This window comes from Myotis myotis, unplaced genomic scaffold (genome assembly GCF_014108235.1).
Source record: "Myotis myotis isolate mMyoMyo1 unplaced genomic scaffold, mMyoMyo1.p scaffold_m19_p_1, whole genome shotgun sequence".
Lineage (NCBI taxonomy): Eukaryota > Metazoa > Chordata > Mammalia > Chiroptera > Vespertilionidae > Myotis > Myotis myotis.
In genome coordinates, this window is record NW_023416313.1 from 207,032,579 (window position 1) to 207,051,039 (window position 18,461).

At 39.7% G+C, this 18,461-nt stretch overlaps 1 protein-coding gene across 4 annotated transcripts in view; it reads left to right on the top strand.

Annotated features, from left to right (window-relative positions):
* Positions 1-18,461, top strand: part of NRXN3 (neurexin 3) — a 1,487,454-nt gene that overhangs the window by 492,888 nt on the left and 976,105 nt on the right. For all 4 annotated transcript variants that reach the window (XM_036314379.1, XM_036314362.1, XM_036314372.1 and 1 more), the window contains one exon: positions 13,255-13,458. In XM_036314379.1, the coding sequence (XP_036170272.1) occupies positions 13,255-13,458 (204 nt within the window). The remainder of the gene's footprint in view (positions 1-13,254; positions 13,459-18,461) is intronic.

Here is an 18,461-nt window from a genome sequence, read left to right on the forward strand (position 1 = left end):
TGTCTTTGATGTTTCTATCTCTCTATCCCTCTCCCTTACTCTCTCTAAAATATATAAAAACATTTTTAAAAAGTACTTGACGTGAAAATGACATGATTTGATTGGTTTCTAGCCCAACTACAAAATGAAAATTTGTATATATAAAAGCCTAAGTGACTGGATGACTGGACAGCCAGCCAGTAGCTATGACGTGCATTGATCACCAGGGGGCAGATGCTCAACGCAGGAGCTGCCCCCTGGTCAGTGTGCTTCCACAGCTGGAGCGCCGCTCAGCTGACAGACAGGTCCAGACACTAGGCTCATGGCGGGTGAACGCAGCTGTGATGGCACAAGAGCATCTCCCAGGGACACTCCCCCTGTGTGCCCCTGTGGCTGCAGCAGGTGCACTGGGGCAGGATGAGTGAGAGTGTCGCCCAGCCTGGGCTCAGGCTCCTCCCTGGCCACAAGCTGCTTCAAGCACTACTTTGTGCTGTGTGGGATTAACATGGATAGCAGGCTGAAGCCTGACAAGCTGGTGGGTAAGGTTGGGCTGCGGCAGTGTAGAGGTCTACTGATTCCTGTAGGCCTGGCCGAAGGACCCCACTGGTGCACGAATCTGTGCACCTGGCCTCTAATAGAAATATAAAATTAAAAGGGGGAAAAACAAACCTCAAAACGGATAGAACTACTCTCTTATAGCAAGAAAAATAAACATGAAACCAGAAATATATGGAGAGTGGTATAATAAGGTGAGGGGACTTTTATTTTTACTAGAAACTGTCCACCCAGTCATCAGACACACCCTTGATTCTCTCGTGGTTCACAATATAATTAAGTGTTGACTCAGGGACTTTGGAACAGTGTCACTGAGTCATAAAGAAGCTCAAGAGAAAAAGTTGAGAGACCAATTAATGTCCTGTGCCACATACCTTTCTTCTGCTCCAGTGCTATTCTTGGCCCCCTTATTCCTAAGTTGTAGCAATAGCTCTCAGACTGGTGTGCCTCACAGGCAGTTTGGCAAGCTAAGCATGGTGACGGACACAGATAACTTGTTCCCCGTAGACTTATAAACTCATCAGCTGTGGGCTGCTAATATAACTCACAATACACTTTGCCAGCCCTATAAAACAACTTTCTGTTTGTAGGGGAATGGGACGCTGACAAGAAGAAGTGTTTACAGCTTAATTTTAGCTGTGTTCTCCATTGTTGCTACAGTAGCAGCCTGTGTGTGATGCACCCTTGTCATCTGCCAGACAGTTACAACTTTTTTTTTCTTTGTGTTTGGCAAGCTAAGCACAACATTGGGCTTTGCTTCATATCCACCCCAGGATCCTATTACCTTAGGGTGTGATAGTTATGGTGTGCACCTCCATCTTTAGGGACAAAGGCATTGAGGCATCATTGTTGAGTACTCCACAATGGTGACTTATATCTGGATAACATTATCTGAGGTCTTACTCTTCTAGGTGGAGTTCTAATAAAATTATAGAAATAAAAGGATTTAGAGGAGGAAGATCTGAGATATGTCACCCATGCATATTAAGTCAAATGATTATCTTTCTGTTGACTATTTCTTTCTCTCTGTGTCTTACAATAGCTATTTGCCATTTATATCATTAGGCTAACAAGGTTACTTCTAGCCAGCCATTGCCCCAGGTGTGACTATAGCTAAAATTAAAGCTCCACAATGACAGAATTTTGTTTTTTTATTTCAAAATTCCTAGAACAGTGCCTGGAAACATAATAGGTACTGAAACACCATGTATTGAATAATAAGTCCAACTGTTGACATAGTAAATCTGCCCCACTGATTTGGAAGTAGATAACACAAATAATATAGTCTCTCAAGAAGAGTGTGTTCCACTGAGCATTGGCCAGGGCATCCACAAACTGATGTGTCAGCCTGAGACATTGCATAGGATCAAACATTCATTCTAATCACATGTTTTTGAAAAACACATATGGAATTCAATTCCAGGGCTAATTTATTAACCCAGTGACTCTAGATTCTACTGTGCACAAATGTAGACTTATAAGGTTTCCCTCTATTAATTATCTTTTTGCTCTTCATTACATCTAATAGAAGAGATGTCTTTTAATTAATATCTTGTGCCAATTCAATGCAATGTCTGGCACTATCACAATTCTCCTATATTCCTTTCTATAGCTAACTCTGCTTAAGTGGTGTTGGAAAAGAATATACGTATACACACACACATATATTATATGTCATATATATATCTTATGTACAGGGGTGGGCAAATTCAGGTTAAGTTACTGGCCATCATTACCTAAAAGATAAATCATAAGCATAATAATAATACAAATAAATAATACAATAATTAATAAATAATAATACAAGAATAAACTCTGTTTTGCGTACTCACAACTTTTGTCCAGCCCCCATATATAACTTACATATGTATCAACAATATTTTATACCAGGTCAATAGATCTTTGGGTATCTATAATAATAAAAGCATAATATACTAATTAGACCAGACAACCGAACGATCTTCCAGATGTTATTCTGGATGTCCTTCTGGACAAAGCCATGGCAGTGGGGGTGAGGCAGAGATAGCTAGGGGTGATAAGGCAGGCAGATGAGCAGTTATGGGTGATCAGGCAGGCAGGCGAGTGGTTAAGGGCGATCAGACAGACAGAGGTGATTAGGGGTGATCAGACAGGCAGGTGAGTGGTTAGGGGTGATCAGGCAGGCAGGCAAGCAGTTAGGAACCAGAGGTCCCAGATCATGAGAGGGATGTTGGACTGCCAGTTTAGGCCCACAGAGATCGGGCCCAAACTGTCAGTTGGACATCCCACAAGGGATCCTCAATTGTGAAAGAGTGGAGGCCAGGCTGAGGGACTGCCCTGCCTTCCTTCCTGTGCATGAATTTCATGCCCCAGGCCACTAGTTATCCTATATAATAAAGAAGTAATATGCAAATTGACCATCACACCCTCATACAAGATGGCTGCCCCCATGTGGTCACAAAATGGCTGCCCCATGTAGTCACAAGATGGCCACCCCTATGTGGTCACAAGATGTCCGCTACAAGATGGCTGGCAGGGGAGGGCAGTTGAGGGCAACTGGGCCTGCAAGGGAGGGAGGGCAGTTGGGGTGGGCAGGCCTGTAGGGGAGGATAGTTAGGGGCAACCAGGCTGGCAGAGGAGGGTAGTTTGGGGCAACAGGGCCTGCAAGGGAGGGAGGGTAATTGGAGGGGACCAGGATTGTAGGGAAGGGTAGTTAGGGGCAACCAGACTGACAGGGGAGGCAGTTGGGGGTTATCAGGCTGGCAGGGGAGCAGTTAGACGTTGATCAGGCTAGCAGGCAGAAAAGGTTAGGGGCAATTGGGTAGGCAGGCAGGCGAGCAGTTGGGAGCCATCAGTCCTGGATTGTGAGAGGGATGTCCAACTGCCTAAACCGGCAGTCGGACATCCCCCAAGGGGTCCCAGATTGGAGAAAGTGTAGGCTGGGCTGAGGGACACCCTCCCCTGACCCCAGTGCACAAATTTCATGCACCGGGCTCTAGTATATAATATGTTTGAGTGTGTGGATTTATTGAGTCATCTGTTTCAGAACATTGCTGATTTTGTAAAACTTGATTTTGGAAGCAGGATTCCAAACAGAAAAAAATGGGGTGATCTTTAATATTTTCATAAGAAAAATGTCAAGGCCTTGAATATTAACTCAGTTTCCTCATTTATCAAATAAAAGGTTCAAATGCAAGTAAATTTTATGTTTCTAACTCTAAATGTCCATGAAACTCAGAGGTGGTAATCTTGTAGCTTCTATGCTATTTCTTTTCTAATAAAGTGACAAAAGACTGATTCTACACTAAGAAGGTAATCAGACTTTTGGTAATTTCTTCATTGGTTGATTATTCTGGAATGTTTATTGTATATTCCTAGAAAATTTGATATTGGTTCATGTTGAAATAATGGCCAGGTCTCTTCTTGTAAAAAATATGTAGACAACTGAGATTTGGTGAGTTGATGCATTATGGAGCAGCTGACAGATGGGAAGTGTCAACTGCTGCCCTAGAAGACTTGTTTCTCTGGTCCGTTCTAGACACTACTAAGGTAATATCATTCCAATGAGCCCAGCTGTGTGCAGAACAGTTCTCTGAGCCTTTAACCCAGTCATTTGGGACTCCAAATACCAACAATTAGCCTGGAAAACACAATGAGGACAGGCATTTAGTCACCCATTAATCACTTCACTATATCAGTTCAATGTTATTGTGTAACAATATTCTAAAATAAAACAAAGGTGATAGATATACAAATCTACTTACTATATATCCATACCTGCAGTCAGTCATTCCTGTTGATGGTTCAAAAGTAAAATGTTTATTCAAATTGTAGTGTCCAGATATTGTCAGTTACCATGAGAGATCAAATATATTCTCTGGAATACCGACAAGAAGACTATGACAGCAACCTGTAGGCAGAAAAGAGAGTCTACAGAATAGGGCTATCTGTATTTCAGGATGAATAGTGTAGCTGCACCAGGATATTAGGTTCAATCACTGAATATAGTTTGCCCATGACTGTTATGAGCCATGCTTGCCATCATAGTTAAATATAAAAGCTCTCACTCTAGGGTTCTCTAGTGCAATCTTTACCATGATTGAGAGAGTAGATGCATTGTGTAGGGAATTTGAGAACAGAATAAAGCAGAATTTCCATCCAATGTCTCTACCTAATCAGAGGACTTCATAGTGAAGAGGAAGACTAACAAAGCACTGTAATTAACTCATCACAATTACATTTCACTTTACAGTTTGCAGCACTATTTCAAACCTTTTTTCCTTAAGTGATTTAAAAATAAATATTATTCAAACATACATAAGGGAAATTGGAGGTCAGAGAATATGTGGCTTTCCCAAGGTTGCATTCCATAAGAGGTGGTACTGGGCATGGAATATGGTCCTCCTGACACCTCAGCTCTTTCTGTTGACCAATCCTACCTCTAATATGGAAGTAGGCTCACATGGAAGTTATGGGCCATCTTTAGACATCAGAAAAATTAAAACACACACAGCATTGATAGAGCATGCAGTGATATCAGACATTTGGATATTTTTATATTCATGCTTCAGGGTTTTCCTTTTGATGGATATCTATCTATCATCTATCTATCTATCTATCTATCATCTATCTATCTATCTATCTATCTATCTATCTATCTATCTATCTATCTATCTATCTAATGCATCTTTGGATTCATTCTCCACCCTTCTCTATTTAGCTTTTCTCGCTGGAAGGTTATCCTATATGGATTGCATTAACATGTTCCGTTGTCCTCTGTATTTCAGTTGAGTTGCTCAGTGGGAAGCACCAAGGGAGAAGAAATGGAAAGATGAGAATGAGGTCTGGATATTTAATTTCCTGTCTCTCTCCCTGTAATGGTTACTACTGGCTGTGCCACTTGACATAAGGCCACTGCTCTTATGAGACATACATAGCTCTCTCTCTCTCTCTCTCTCTCTCTCTCTCTCTCTCTCTCTCTCTCTCTCTCTCTCTTCCTCATGGTTCTGGCAATTGATTGGCCTTCCCCTTACTCCATCAGGGCTAGTGATAGTGGTCTGCTCTTAACAGTTCTGAACACTGCATTACTCATTGAGGTTTCCCTATCCCTTACCTATACCTTTGTAAATCTTAACCTTTATTAAAATTTCACCAAATGGCAGAATTTGAGTGGATCATCTATTTCCCATTAGTATTGTGATTGATTCAGTGTTATTATTATGCATGCTATTGAAGGGGAAACTGAGGTCCAAGAATGTTTCACAATTAAATAACTTGCAGGTCTAAGATTCCATCAAATCTTCTAACTCCATGCTTATATACTTACAGTGGCAGAAAGCACACTGAGCAATGATTCTGAATGGGAGGCTGACACATATGTTTCATTACAGCTCTTCACTATACATATTTCTTGAATTGACTTAAAGAGTCAGAGAAATTCTCAGGGACCCACCACTCTTATTTATAAATGTTGTGTTTTAAAATTTCATAAAATTATACATTTCATAAACCAGGGTTCCTGTAACCCTGGTATCTGAAGGTACATATGTGCTTTTCTTAGAGTAAGATATGTCAATGAAAAATTTCATAATGATTTTAGAGTGGCCTAGTTGTTGGGGAATGAGAAGCCAGTATGACTTTATGTAATGACAGCATTATGTTGAGACTATGAAAAGTTAGTTATTCTTGGCCTTATCCATGGGAGGGAAGACATGACCTCACATCAGTTTTGTTGATTCTCTGAAATTGTTGGCTACTGTTGGGCCTGTTTGTAACTAGAGATTTATATTGCTCCTGCTATTGCAAGATACAGATTTAGAACCTGGCAGACATTTCTACACAGATTTGCACAGTGTTTAAGATCAGCCCAGTTTGGGAGAGGAAGCAACCTGTGTATTTTGAAGATTTGTCAGAATAAAATACACCTAAGGATGGGTGAGGCCAATAGCTGCATGAGTGAGCAGGAGGATGTCTTGCAGGTACAAAAAGAGGGTGAAAGAAGTGATTATTTAATGACACTTTGCTTACAATGTTGAACATGAAGAGTATCTTCTTTCCATAGGATATGGCTCATGCATGGATGGGGATATAGTGCTGGGAATTCTGTTTGGTATACTCAGTGCAGAATGAGAGCTGGCAAAGTCTACTGCATGAAAGTACATTGCTAATTGCTCATAGTACTGTATGGATGTCAATTGATCCTTTGCATTTGTTAGCAAAAGCACATCAATTGTGTTGTCTAGTACTTTTGCTTACCTTTTTCCTATTATGCTCTACCAACCTGGCTTTCTCCTTTAAGGCTATAGTAGATGTAAATAATTTCACTTTCTGTTATGTGTAGGCAAGAAAAATCTTTGTATCATTCACTTACTACAGTCCATTTTCCCTATAGTTTTACTTCTCTTCTTGATTAGGATTTCATCATATCTAATGCAATATATGCTTCTCCTAAGAATAAAGAACTATTAAGTTTTGATTATTTTCTGTTTCTTTGGTGTTAGATGTAATCATTTGATTATGGTAAGCAATGGGAAGATGTAGGTAAATGTTACCTGCAAGAAACTTCCTTTTTCAAGTTAAAAAAAAAAAAAAGAGTATACCAGCCAACTAATCACTAGCCCTAAGAAAGAAAAGAGGCACAACTCAATATCATAAATCTCAAATGTAGGAGCAAGACACATGATTCTGAGGCAAAGCCAAGATGAATGGCCAAACATAGTCAGGCTGCCAACTCTGCCTATGCTTTTCAGGTATAATATTGTCTAGTTGACAAAAATACTGAGAATTATCCCTAATATTTTATGGAGGGAACTAAATAGACTGAGTATTTGTTCTTATCTGGTCTCACCTTTGAATAAAGAGTAGTGGAAATGGCTACATGAGGAAAATGCATGTAACAGAAACTGACAATAAGAATGACAATCAAAATAGAATTTAGTAGGGTTAAATGGATCAGAAGTCTGAATGTATCTCCCTCTATTGCCTTGGGATGCACTCTCTAACCAGATGGGTGACTTCTGATATAGGACATTTAGCAAAGTTTCAGAAATAAGAACACAATTCTTGTAGCTAAAGGAAGATCATAGACAATCTTGATTTAGCTCTTCATCTCCTCATTATCTTCCCATATTTCACCATCTCTATATGCCTGAACAATACTATTTCATTCTTTTAAGTTCAGCGACAAAATCAATATATACCTCAGTGTTGAGTAAACTATTGCACCTATGAGAGAATACTGGCATTGTATAAACTCCAGTACAAGAAAGCAATGTCTGTAAAATTCTGCACAAAATAAAGTGTCATTCAAGAAATATATGAACTATGATAAAATTTAAATAAAAGACCACAAACATTCACAACCATAAACAAATTTTGGTAATATAACACTGGTGAGTTTTTTTTTTTTTTTACAAAGATATTATTATAAAACACAAGCATTTAAAAATTGAAATAATTACTCAGAAATGGAGAAACTATGATGAAAGTCTTGGTTAGAACAATGGCCACATTTAAATGTACAACAGATACATGATGGTTGTTCACATTATCTATATATATAAAAAGCCAGTGAGCCGTAACGCTGTAACAACTGGAACAACCGGTTGCTATGATGCCCACTGTGGCCAGCAAACCACCCAATCAGGGAGTGGGGCCAGTGGCCAACCTCCCACAGCCCCTCCCCAGGCTGCCCCCCCCCCCCGCCGTATTGGACTTTCCCACCCTGATCAAGGGTGGGGCTGGCTGGCCAAAACCCCCTGCCATTGCCCCCTGCAGCCCCATTCCCAATCAGCCCACCCCACCATGATAGGCCCACAGCCCCTCTCCCTGGCCGGCCCAGCCCCTGATTGCACCCCCCACCCCAATAGGGGGCGGGGCCAGCTGGCCAACCTCCTGCAGCCCCTCCCTCCACCCAGCCCCACCCCAGATCAGCACCCCTACCCTAATAAGGGGTAGGGATGGCTGGCCAACCACCCATATCTCCTCCCCCAGGCTGCTGGCTCCTGATTGGCATCCCCCACCACATTTGGGGGTGGGGCTGGCCAGCCCACCACCCACAGCACCTCCTCATGACCTGCCCTGCCCCCAATCGGTCCCCCAACCCCAATCGGGGGCAGGGCACTCTGGCCAATCGCCCGCGGCTCCTCCCTCCAGCTGGACCCCACCCATGCACGAATTCGTGCACTGGGCCTCTAGTAAATATAGAACAGTGTATACCTGTGTCAGATATCTCCAGAACTATCCTCCATTTGGATAATTCTCTGGAAGGATTCACAGAACCCAGTAACCTTTATATTCATGGTTATGGTTTATTGCATCAAAAGTTACAGAGTAAAGGCAGCAATAGGAAAGGTACATGGAGTGAAGTTTGGAAGGAACCAGGCACAAGATCACAAAAGTCCTCTCCTCTCCCAGTTGAGTTCAGCAAGAGGTACTTAATTTATCTAGTGATGTCATGTGATAGCACATGCAAAGTGTTGCCAACCAGGAAGTTCCCTAAACCCAGAGTCCAGGCATTTTATTGGGGACAAGATACATAGAGTATGTGTGTGACTGATTTCAGTAACTAGTGGCAGTGGTGGTAATGATGGGGAACAGTACTCAGACTTGCTATAATATGTTATCTAAAATGTTCAGTTTTCAACAACAATTGTGAGACTTGTAAAGAAACAGGAAAATGTGATCCATTTATAGGAATAAATATAGCAATAGAAACTGCCTTTAAGGAAGCCAAGATGTTAAACTTAGCAGATAAAGACTACACAAAATATAAATGTTAAAATAATTAAGGACAATTTGCTTAAAGAATAATAGGAAAATAATAGAATAATGACTCACCAAATAGAGAATATTAACACTCATATAAGGATGCACTCATTTATATACATTTCTACACATATCCATAGGGATACAAGTGGCCATTAATTTTGAAATGTATTTAAGTTGAAGGCATTGAAATAAGCATTTCATGACTCAATAAATACCCTAATATCTCTTAAAAAGGAGTATCCACAATCTATGGGTCTATACAGTAGACGGCACCTAGTAATGATTAGTAGTACTCATAATTATACAAATAGAGCACTATAAATATTTATATATAGGGGGGTTTCACACACTTTGATTAATTATAAAGGCAGTGTTTATTAAAACATATTTCATTTTCAAAATTGAGCTGTCAGCCTTTAACGCATACATACATTTTTGGGACACCCTGTATAACCATATATTATGTAGAAATGTATGTATTATCTGTGTGCATATAATTTTGTGTTCATAAATAATATAAAACTTTTTTGGTGTTGGATTTCTCTTTTTTATTTATTTAAGGTATTACAAATGTTTAAGGTAGTACATATGTCTCCTTTTTCCCCCATTGATCTCCCCATAGCCTCCCCTACCCCCCAGTACTTGCCCTCACCCCCGCAGTGTCTTGCATCTACTGGTTGTGCTTACATGCATGCATAAAAGTCCTTCAGTTGATCTTTTACCCCACCCCAACCATACCCTACCTTCCCCCTGTAGTTTGACAGTCTGTTTGATGCTTCTTTGCCTCTATCTATTTTTGTTCAACAGTTTATAATGTTCTTTATATTCCATAAATGAGTGAGATCATGTGGTATTTTTCTTTCAATGACAAGCTTATTTCACTTAGCATAATGCTCTCCAGTTCCATCCATGCTATTGCAAATGGTAAGAATTCCTTCTTTTTTACAGCAGCATAGCATTCCATTGTGTAGATGTACCACAGTTTTCTAATCCACTTATATTTTAGGCTGTTTCCAAATCTTAGCTATTGTAAATTGGGCTACTATGAACATAGGGGTGCATATATCCTTTCTGATTGGTGTTTCTGTTTTCTTGGGATATATTCCTAGAAGTGGTATTACTGGGTCAAAGGGCAGTTTCATTTTTAATTTTTTTAGGAAATGCCATACTGTTTTCCATAGTGGCTGCACCAGTCTGCATTCCCACCAACAGTGAAGGAAGGTTCCTTTTTCTCCGCATCCTCTCAGCACTTGTCGTTTGTTGATTTGTTGATGATAGCCATTCTGACAGGTGTGAGATGGTATCTCATTATTGTTTTGATTTCCATCTCTTGAATGATTAGTGACTTTGAGCATGTTGTAATATGTCTCTTGGCTTTCTGAATGTCCTCTTTCAAAGTGTCTATTTAGGTCCTTTGCCCATTTTTTGATTGGATTGTTTATCTTCCTTTTGTTAAGTTGTATGACTTCCCTGTAAATGTTGGAGATTAAACCCTTATCAGAGATAACATTGGCAAATATGTTCTCCCATGCACTGGGATTTCTTGTTGTTTTGTTGATGGTTTATTTTGCATAAATAATATACAACTTTAAATAACTGTATCTATGTATGGATGTGTGTATATACATGCACAGAAACACATATATTACATATATGTGTTTATATATTATACACACACACACACACACACACACACACACACACACACGGACTCCACACTCTACCAGGAAGCACTAAAGATGGGCTTTGGGTTCTTAGGAAATATGCTGTGTTCCTAGCATAGCTCTCTGACAATTTGTTAGAAAGGTGGTAAGTATACAGCCATGAGAATCAGACTGCCTGTGTTCAATTCCCACCTCTGCCATTAGTTAGCTGTGTGACCTGGCATCTATAAAACACAGTAGTAATATTGTTTTCTTCACAGTGCTCCTGTGAGGAGTAATTGTCTTCTTAATGCATGTAAAGTCCTAGACAGCACAAGGCAAACAGTGCTCGATAAATTTTAGCTATCATTATTGATCTTCTTGTGATTCTGCTCTTTCAGGAAATAAAACAGTTTTTTTTGTTTTTGTTTTTTCAAATCTGGAGCATGTGCAAACTTTAGATTATGCTTCTCACCTAAGAACCGAGCTTCATCATAACTTCCTCTTATTGTGATGGTGTCTACAACTGTCACACCTTTATTTGTGATCTCCTTAGAGTTTTCAAATTGTAACGTACAGCTATTAGCATGTTGTGGGTATTAATGGAGTGATGACTGCTTCCCAGGAATGATCAGGTGCATTTATTTTGCCTTTCATGGACTTTTGTGTGTTATGTAAATAAGGTGGGGTCATGGTGATGGCACATACTATTTTGAGAACCTTCTATGTAATCTGCCTGGGCTCTTCCTGTTTTGATTCCACTTATGCATGAGGACAGAAGACGTTGGTCTCTTTTGTTCTCTTTTACGTCCTCAACACCTAAAAGAGTGCCTGGTACACAAATGAACACATTGCAGTAGCTCATAATCTAAAACCATTCATTTAATTTCCAGTACCTACCAAAGTCCGTTGATATTATTCCAATCTCAAGCTACACTTATAATTACTTATCAAAATATGCTGGATGCTTCTGTTAAATTGAATAATTTATTATCTGAGCATCCTACTGTCTTTTATGTGTATAGAGGTGCTATTTTATCTACCTATTAAACCTAATGCCATTGCTTCTTTCATATAAACCCACCCATCTACCAAGATCAGCTCAGACTCTCCCCATCTTCTCTCCTCCCCTGTATGCCACAGCCTCTCTCTCCTAAAGGCCACTGTCATTGATATATCTTTCCCGTGTCATTTAACAATTTTTATATTCTAGCACAGTTTTTGTGTATGCCACATCTCTCTTCAGAACAGGAACTTTGTCACACTTTCGTGTTTGTATGTAGATAGCAAGTATTTGGCAGCAGCAAATGTTTAATAAGGACTTACTCAATGCCTGATACTGAGCCCAGTGACAGATTGGCTCCATAGGAAAGTGAGTAACAGTCTCTTTCTTTGTTCTCTAAGAATGTTTGCTAAATGAATGATTAAACAAGTGAATGAGCACCATGCTGCTGCAGAACAGACCCTGGACTTAGTATTGGATCTACTGGGTTAAAATCCAGGCTGTGTGACTTGGAGATGATAACTTTCCCCTCTAAGAGCCTTGGTATCTTGTTTGAAAGTAGGAATAATAAATCCACATTGTCGCATTAATTGACATAACATATTGGGGGGCAGTGAAGGGAGCTTATAGCCAAAGTGTTTAGATTGCAGAAGGTATCTAATAAAAGTGAGTTTGTTTCTTCATTAAGAAGTGCTATTTGAATAATGGGAAAATGACTGGTTTTCAAGGGTGTCATTAGCTCAACTTTATCAATTTTCTTTGAATGGACCAAACAAATTTTTTTCTTTTCATGAGTTTATTGAGATGGAAGCATATTCTTACACTGTCTAGCCACTAGGGATGTTAGGGGGCCAGGCTGTGTTCCTGCTCTTTCCTTCTTCTAGAAGTTCTCCAGTAAATTATCTGTTTGCTGTCATGGTTATAAACAGCTACTCTCCTCTTATTCCACATTAAATACTTACAGGAGTCTAAGTTTTGTTTAATGTACTTTATTTTATCTAAAGCATACAGAACTATACTTACTACTATTTGTGGGGACTCTTTCACTTTTGCAAAATTCCTTCATATCCATTATTTCATTCAGTACCCATGACAAATCTGTGAGCTTAGTAGGGCAGGGACCAGTGCCATCAAGCCTTTTCCAAATGAGGTCATAGAACCTCAGACTTTAAGTGGTCTACAGAAGGTCACGTAGCTTAGAAGTGGCAATGGAGGTCTAGCAACCTGCCTACAGATTTACTGTCCTCTCCATCCTCCTTTGCTTATGCTGAAAGCAAGGGGAAACTCACCTTTTCATCCTAACGATCTCTTCCTTCTTCTTTGCAGAGGCTTCCATCTTGAGCTACGATGGCAGCATGTACATGAAGATCATCATGCCCATGGTCATGCACACCGAGGCTGAGGACGTGTCCTTCCGCTTCATGTCCCAGCGTGCTTATGGGCTGCTGGTGGCCACAACCTCCAGGGATTCTGCTGACACCCTGCGTTTGGAGCTGGATGGGGGACGTGTCAAGCTCATGGTTAACTTAGGTATCGTATGAAGTACCCTCTGCCATTCTGTTTGGGCTTGTCTTCCCTTTCCTTTCTGATTTTCATTGATTTGATTGAATTCTTTGTTTGTTTCTTGAAAGTTAGCTGCTCATTTCTTGTTTAATAGACCAAGGATAAAATCCAACAGCAACAAACACCTTTTCCTTGTTTCTGCATGAGGTTTTGATGTCAATTTCTGGTTTCTGAAAATAGTGGTGGTTTTATTTTTCTTTCTTTTTATTTATTTTTTATTTTTACTAGATTATTTGTTTTCTAAGTTTCCTTTCTTGGTTTTATGGAACTGTTTAGCTTTGTGTAAAACACGCTACTTTGGTCCATCTTTTGATCAATCACATTCTCATTAAGTCCAACTCCTTGGTCACCACTCAAAACAGTCAAAGCTGAGGGCAGGGATAGGGCAGGAAATGGAGGCAAAATGGGAGGGTGGGGTTGGAGAGAACTAAGCTGTGTGCATAGGATGATAAATGCATCGTTTCTACCTCCAGAGTGACTATTCAGATGGAGAATTCTGGTGGCCGTGATGACCCTAGTATCGCCTTATACTTTCCTAGTAGAGAGCTCAAGTCAAGTTCTTTCCATTGTCCTGTTGGGGAAATAATCCCATATGTTTAGAGTCTCTGACATGTGGAAGGAGAATGTTGCTTCTGATATGTATCCCTGTCTTCCTTCCAGACATTCTAATCCAACGTTCAGCAGTAATTTTTATAAAGTGTTACCTTACACTGTTACTCACCAATTACTCTGATCTTCTCAGATAATACATACCCATTTTTTCTTAATATTGAAAAATTGTCATAATATCAAATTTATAGCCTTATTTGGAGATGATCTGTTCTACTGTAATTACTTATAACAGATACTTTTCAGATTTCCCTGCTATGGCCTCACTTTCTCTCCTGCTTCTATCTTCTTGACTGACCTTCTATGGAGAATTGGACCTCTGGATTTTTGAAGAAAAAAAAATCAAGCCTTTATTGCTGCTGATTCTACTCAGTATAAATTTCATGCCATGTTGACAGGATTAGTGCTAGAGCTGAGCCCAGACCTTCTAAGCCTGGGTTTGTTTGGGTATGTAGAATATGTTTGGGTCCAGAGCTCCTTTAAAAATACTTCAGCAGAATGGCTTGTCAGAGGCATGGAGAAGACATGGTAGATGAATGTATCTGATGCAAGGCTGTATAAAACCTTAGATGCCTGGTGGAAAGGGGGTTTTGAATTCATACCAGTCAGGTCAATTGGCCACACTTGGAAGATGTCTCTGCTAACAATCGAAAAACCTCTAGGACACAGATGACTGTTTTGAGAAGTGGCTTGTTTAGTTATGTCTTTTTATTTCTTCCAATGTGCAGCTTTTTCAACACTATGCCTTTCTCCTTGTCCAACCTCATTTGATTTCAGTGTGTCTCTTGGTTTTTCTTTTGTTTGTGTCCATGTGTGTTTGGTTATTTTGTTTCCTCTTTTGCTGGATCTTGGTTGTGTTCTTGAGTTTCCAATCCTCCCCACCATCAGCCATGGTAAATCAAAAGATGGTATTCAACCCTTCAAAGGCCCAAAGCCTGCGGCCCGCATAGCAAACAGCCTTGAGAACAGAGCGTACTGAGCAGCCTGCAGGGGCTGGCATACCCCTGTCCCTTTCACCCTCCTTTCCCATCCTCCCTACCTTCTACAAACCAGCAGAGTGTATTACCTAAAACCAACAACCATTACAGATTGTTTACTCTGAAAAACAGCAAAAGAAATTAAAAACAACAACAACAACAACTAACAAAACCACACAAACTAAAAAAATAAATAAATAAACCAAATATAACCTTCAAATAGTTCATGGAAAAACACAATGGAAACATTTTAACTCTGCACTTATTTCAAGTAAGAGAGAGCCGTAGATATAAGAATGATTCAGCCCCATGGGACTCTGGGGAAATGCACATTGGCCTTTAAGCCAACATTTTTTTTTCTTTTTAAATGTTGTTTTGTAAATATTAGAAGGCCAACTATGATGGGTCTCCTGCATTAGAACGAAGAGTGGGAGGTGGGAGTAGATAAAAGGGGATGAGGAAGGAGATGGACACACGCACACAATTAGTCATAGAGCCCATGTGCATTCCTAGAAGCATTATTTTTCTATTTTAAACTCTCACTAAAATCTGGGAGTTGTGCTTTTTGGACAGACTTTGCTCTTGCCTCTTGGCTCCTTTAGGCACAGGGTCAAGTCCAGCTCCTTCTAAGTTTAGACCTAGTACTCAAAAGAGAGTCAGCCCCTCCCTAGAGAGCACTGTGCTTCTCCTATAGCAATGGCAAATGCTTTCTTCTCTGAAGGGGATGGTTTACCACAGTGACTGGTTTGAATTTATTTAACTTTCTTTCAAACCTAACAAAAAAACTGACCTTACATTTCTTGAATTTGTCTATATACAACTCTTCATATCCATGCTTGGTTTGAGGCTTCTCCTTCTACCCCCTCCCCAAAATATCCCCCTTCATAGATTGCTTCCTTCCCTCATTCCATTTAAACTGTGGCTCTGTTTGAGCACAGATGCAAGTGATATTGCAATTTATTTAAAATTGTCCACACATCTAAGATACATAAAAGTCTAGTATATCTCTAATGGAATATATTTTCTAATGTCAAGGTGAGTAGACTTTTCTAAGGGCATTATTTTCTGAAGCGAGGCAGTGTGATAGTAGTAGCCATGAGAAGTGTCCTACAACACTCAGCACATTTTTAAAAGTTGTTAGCTATTGATCAATTATATTTTGATACCTTAAAACAAAACTATATATTAAAACAATTTTATTATTACAATATATTTCAATATTTTAAAAAACCTTGTAATGTTTCAACTTTTTAAGATTTTTTTTATTGATTTCAGAAAGAGGAAGGGAGAGGGAGAGATAGAAACATCAATGATGAGAAAGAATCATTGATTGGCTGCCTCCTGCATGCCCCTTACTAGTAATCGAGTCTGAAACCCTGGCATGTGCCCTGACCAGGAATTGAACCGTGACCTCCTGGTTCATGGGTTGAAGCTCAACCATTAATCTATACTGGCCGGGAAAACCTTGTCTTATTTTAATTTCACAATAACCTTGTGAGATAAATCAGGAAAGCATTTTTGTGCTTAGTTTTATAAATGTGAAACAAATAAATATATAACTTTTCAAAGATCACATCAAATGTTGGTAGCAGACCTGGGATTAGAACCTGTGTTTCTACACTGCTAGACCAGCATGAGTTTTCTGTTACCTCAACAGATCAATACTGTGGATCAATGATAGGACAGTCTTAATGACATCTAATGGCTTTTTATGATGGCCACCCTTTAAAAATGCATACAGGAATTTCTTTATTTCCTAGTAGCTGGCTTAAATTGAGCCAAACAGAAAAAAAAACAAACACAAACAAACAAACAAACAAACAAACAAACAAACAAACAAAAAACCCCAGCAACATTCAATATTGATGCAGCCTCTTTCGTGGTCCTTTGGAATCCTCAGCAGAGTGCTGGGAATACTTTTTCAGTGGTGGAGGCTCTTAGGGAATGTGATGCAGTTTGGTTAATTGCATTCAAATTCTCCAGATGTTCTCTCTCTGGAAACTGGACTTGCTGACTACAGTTTTCTATATGCATCACTGAAGACATACAACTCCTAGGAACATTCATCTCTTCCATGCTCAACCAAAACTTTTCAATATAGAAAATGATTATTTCTCCTCATTTACTAAAATAAAATGAAAAACTAAATTAAACAAAATGAGCAACACACACACACACACACACACACACACACACACACACACACACACACACAGACACACCACTCAAACACCATGTCAAGGCTAAGTTAGAGAGAGAACTTTGCTACTAAAGAAAGATCTAAAGGAAATTGTCTTCCCAAGAGAATTTCCCAGATTCATTTTTCATTAAAAATAGATCCTTGCTATTAAGGCCACCCTTTCAGAGTCTATGAACAGGGGACTGCGATAGCTTTTTCTACTCAAACCACTTTTTCTTTAGGTAAAGTAAGAATTGTTCACTTCTTGACTTAAAATAACTAATTGCCTGCCATCTTGAAAGCTCCAAGTCCTCACATTGGTTTAAAGACACCGTTCAGTTCAGGGAACCATTTGGGTGAACCTAGAAGGATGAGCCCAACCCAACTTCCCTTTCTAGACCAGGTAGTCTAAGAATAAAATGCTCAGCTACACAGAAAAAAAAAAAGAAAATCACTCCTTGTTTACAATTCTTGGGTTTGTTGCTTTAGGCCCACTCTCTCTCCTCTCTCTTTATCATGCCCATACACCTGTTTCCCCTCTCTTCTTAATACATCAAGAAGGGGCATTTCTGGCTTTGGGTGATGGTCAGAGCAACCAGTAGCGGAAGCCTCACCCTTTCCTTCCTACCTGTCCTCTCCCTTCCCAGTCTTCACCAGGGGCATGGCCTCCTCTGCCTGGTGATCGTACCAGTTGCTCCAGGGCTGTTTGCTCCCACTTTTCTGTTGCGGTTGACGACACATGACAAACCTAACCGCACGAAACCAAACCCAGATTTTTCTCAACAGATGTTCTGACCAACAAATAAGCTTCCAGCCTCCCTCTTCAGAATGATTGGGTGTTAGAAATTGCTCCTGTTTGAATTTCACACAGTTTCACTCTTCCCTGTCCTTTGCCACTGTCTTCTTTTTAACTTGCTCCCTTAAAATGGTTTGAGAAATTCACATGGTGGCATAATCCTCAACAAGTCCTCTATAATTATTGGGTCAACCTTCAGCAGGAGAAGAATACCGTTTCTAACTGTAGTTTTCCCTTTAACTTTCTTCCTTTCTTTGTCATGTTACTTCTACCTTTAAATATATGATTTTAAACAAATTATTATTGGAATTCCACTATCATAAACCAAACTTAGTTTCAGCTGGGCAGCTTGGTAACAATTAACCTGAGATATTTCTGTAACAGTCCTGCCTGGTCCCCTGCTAATATC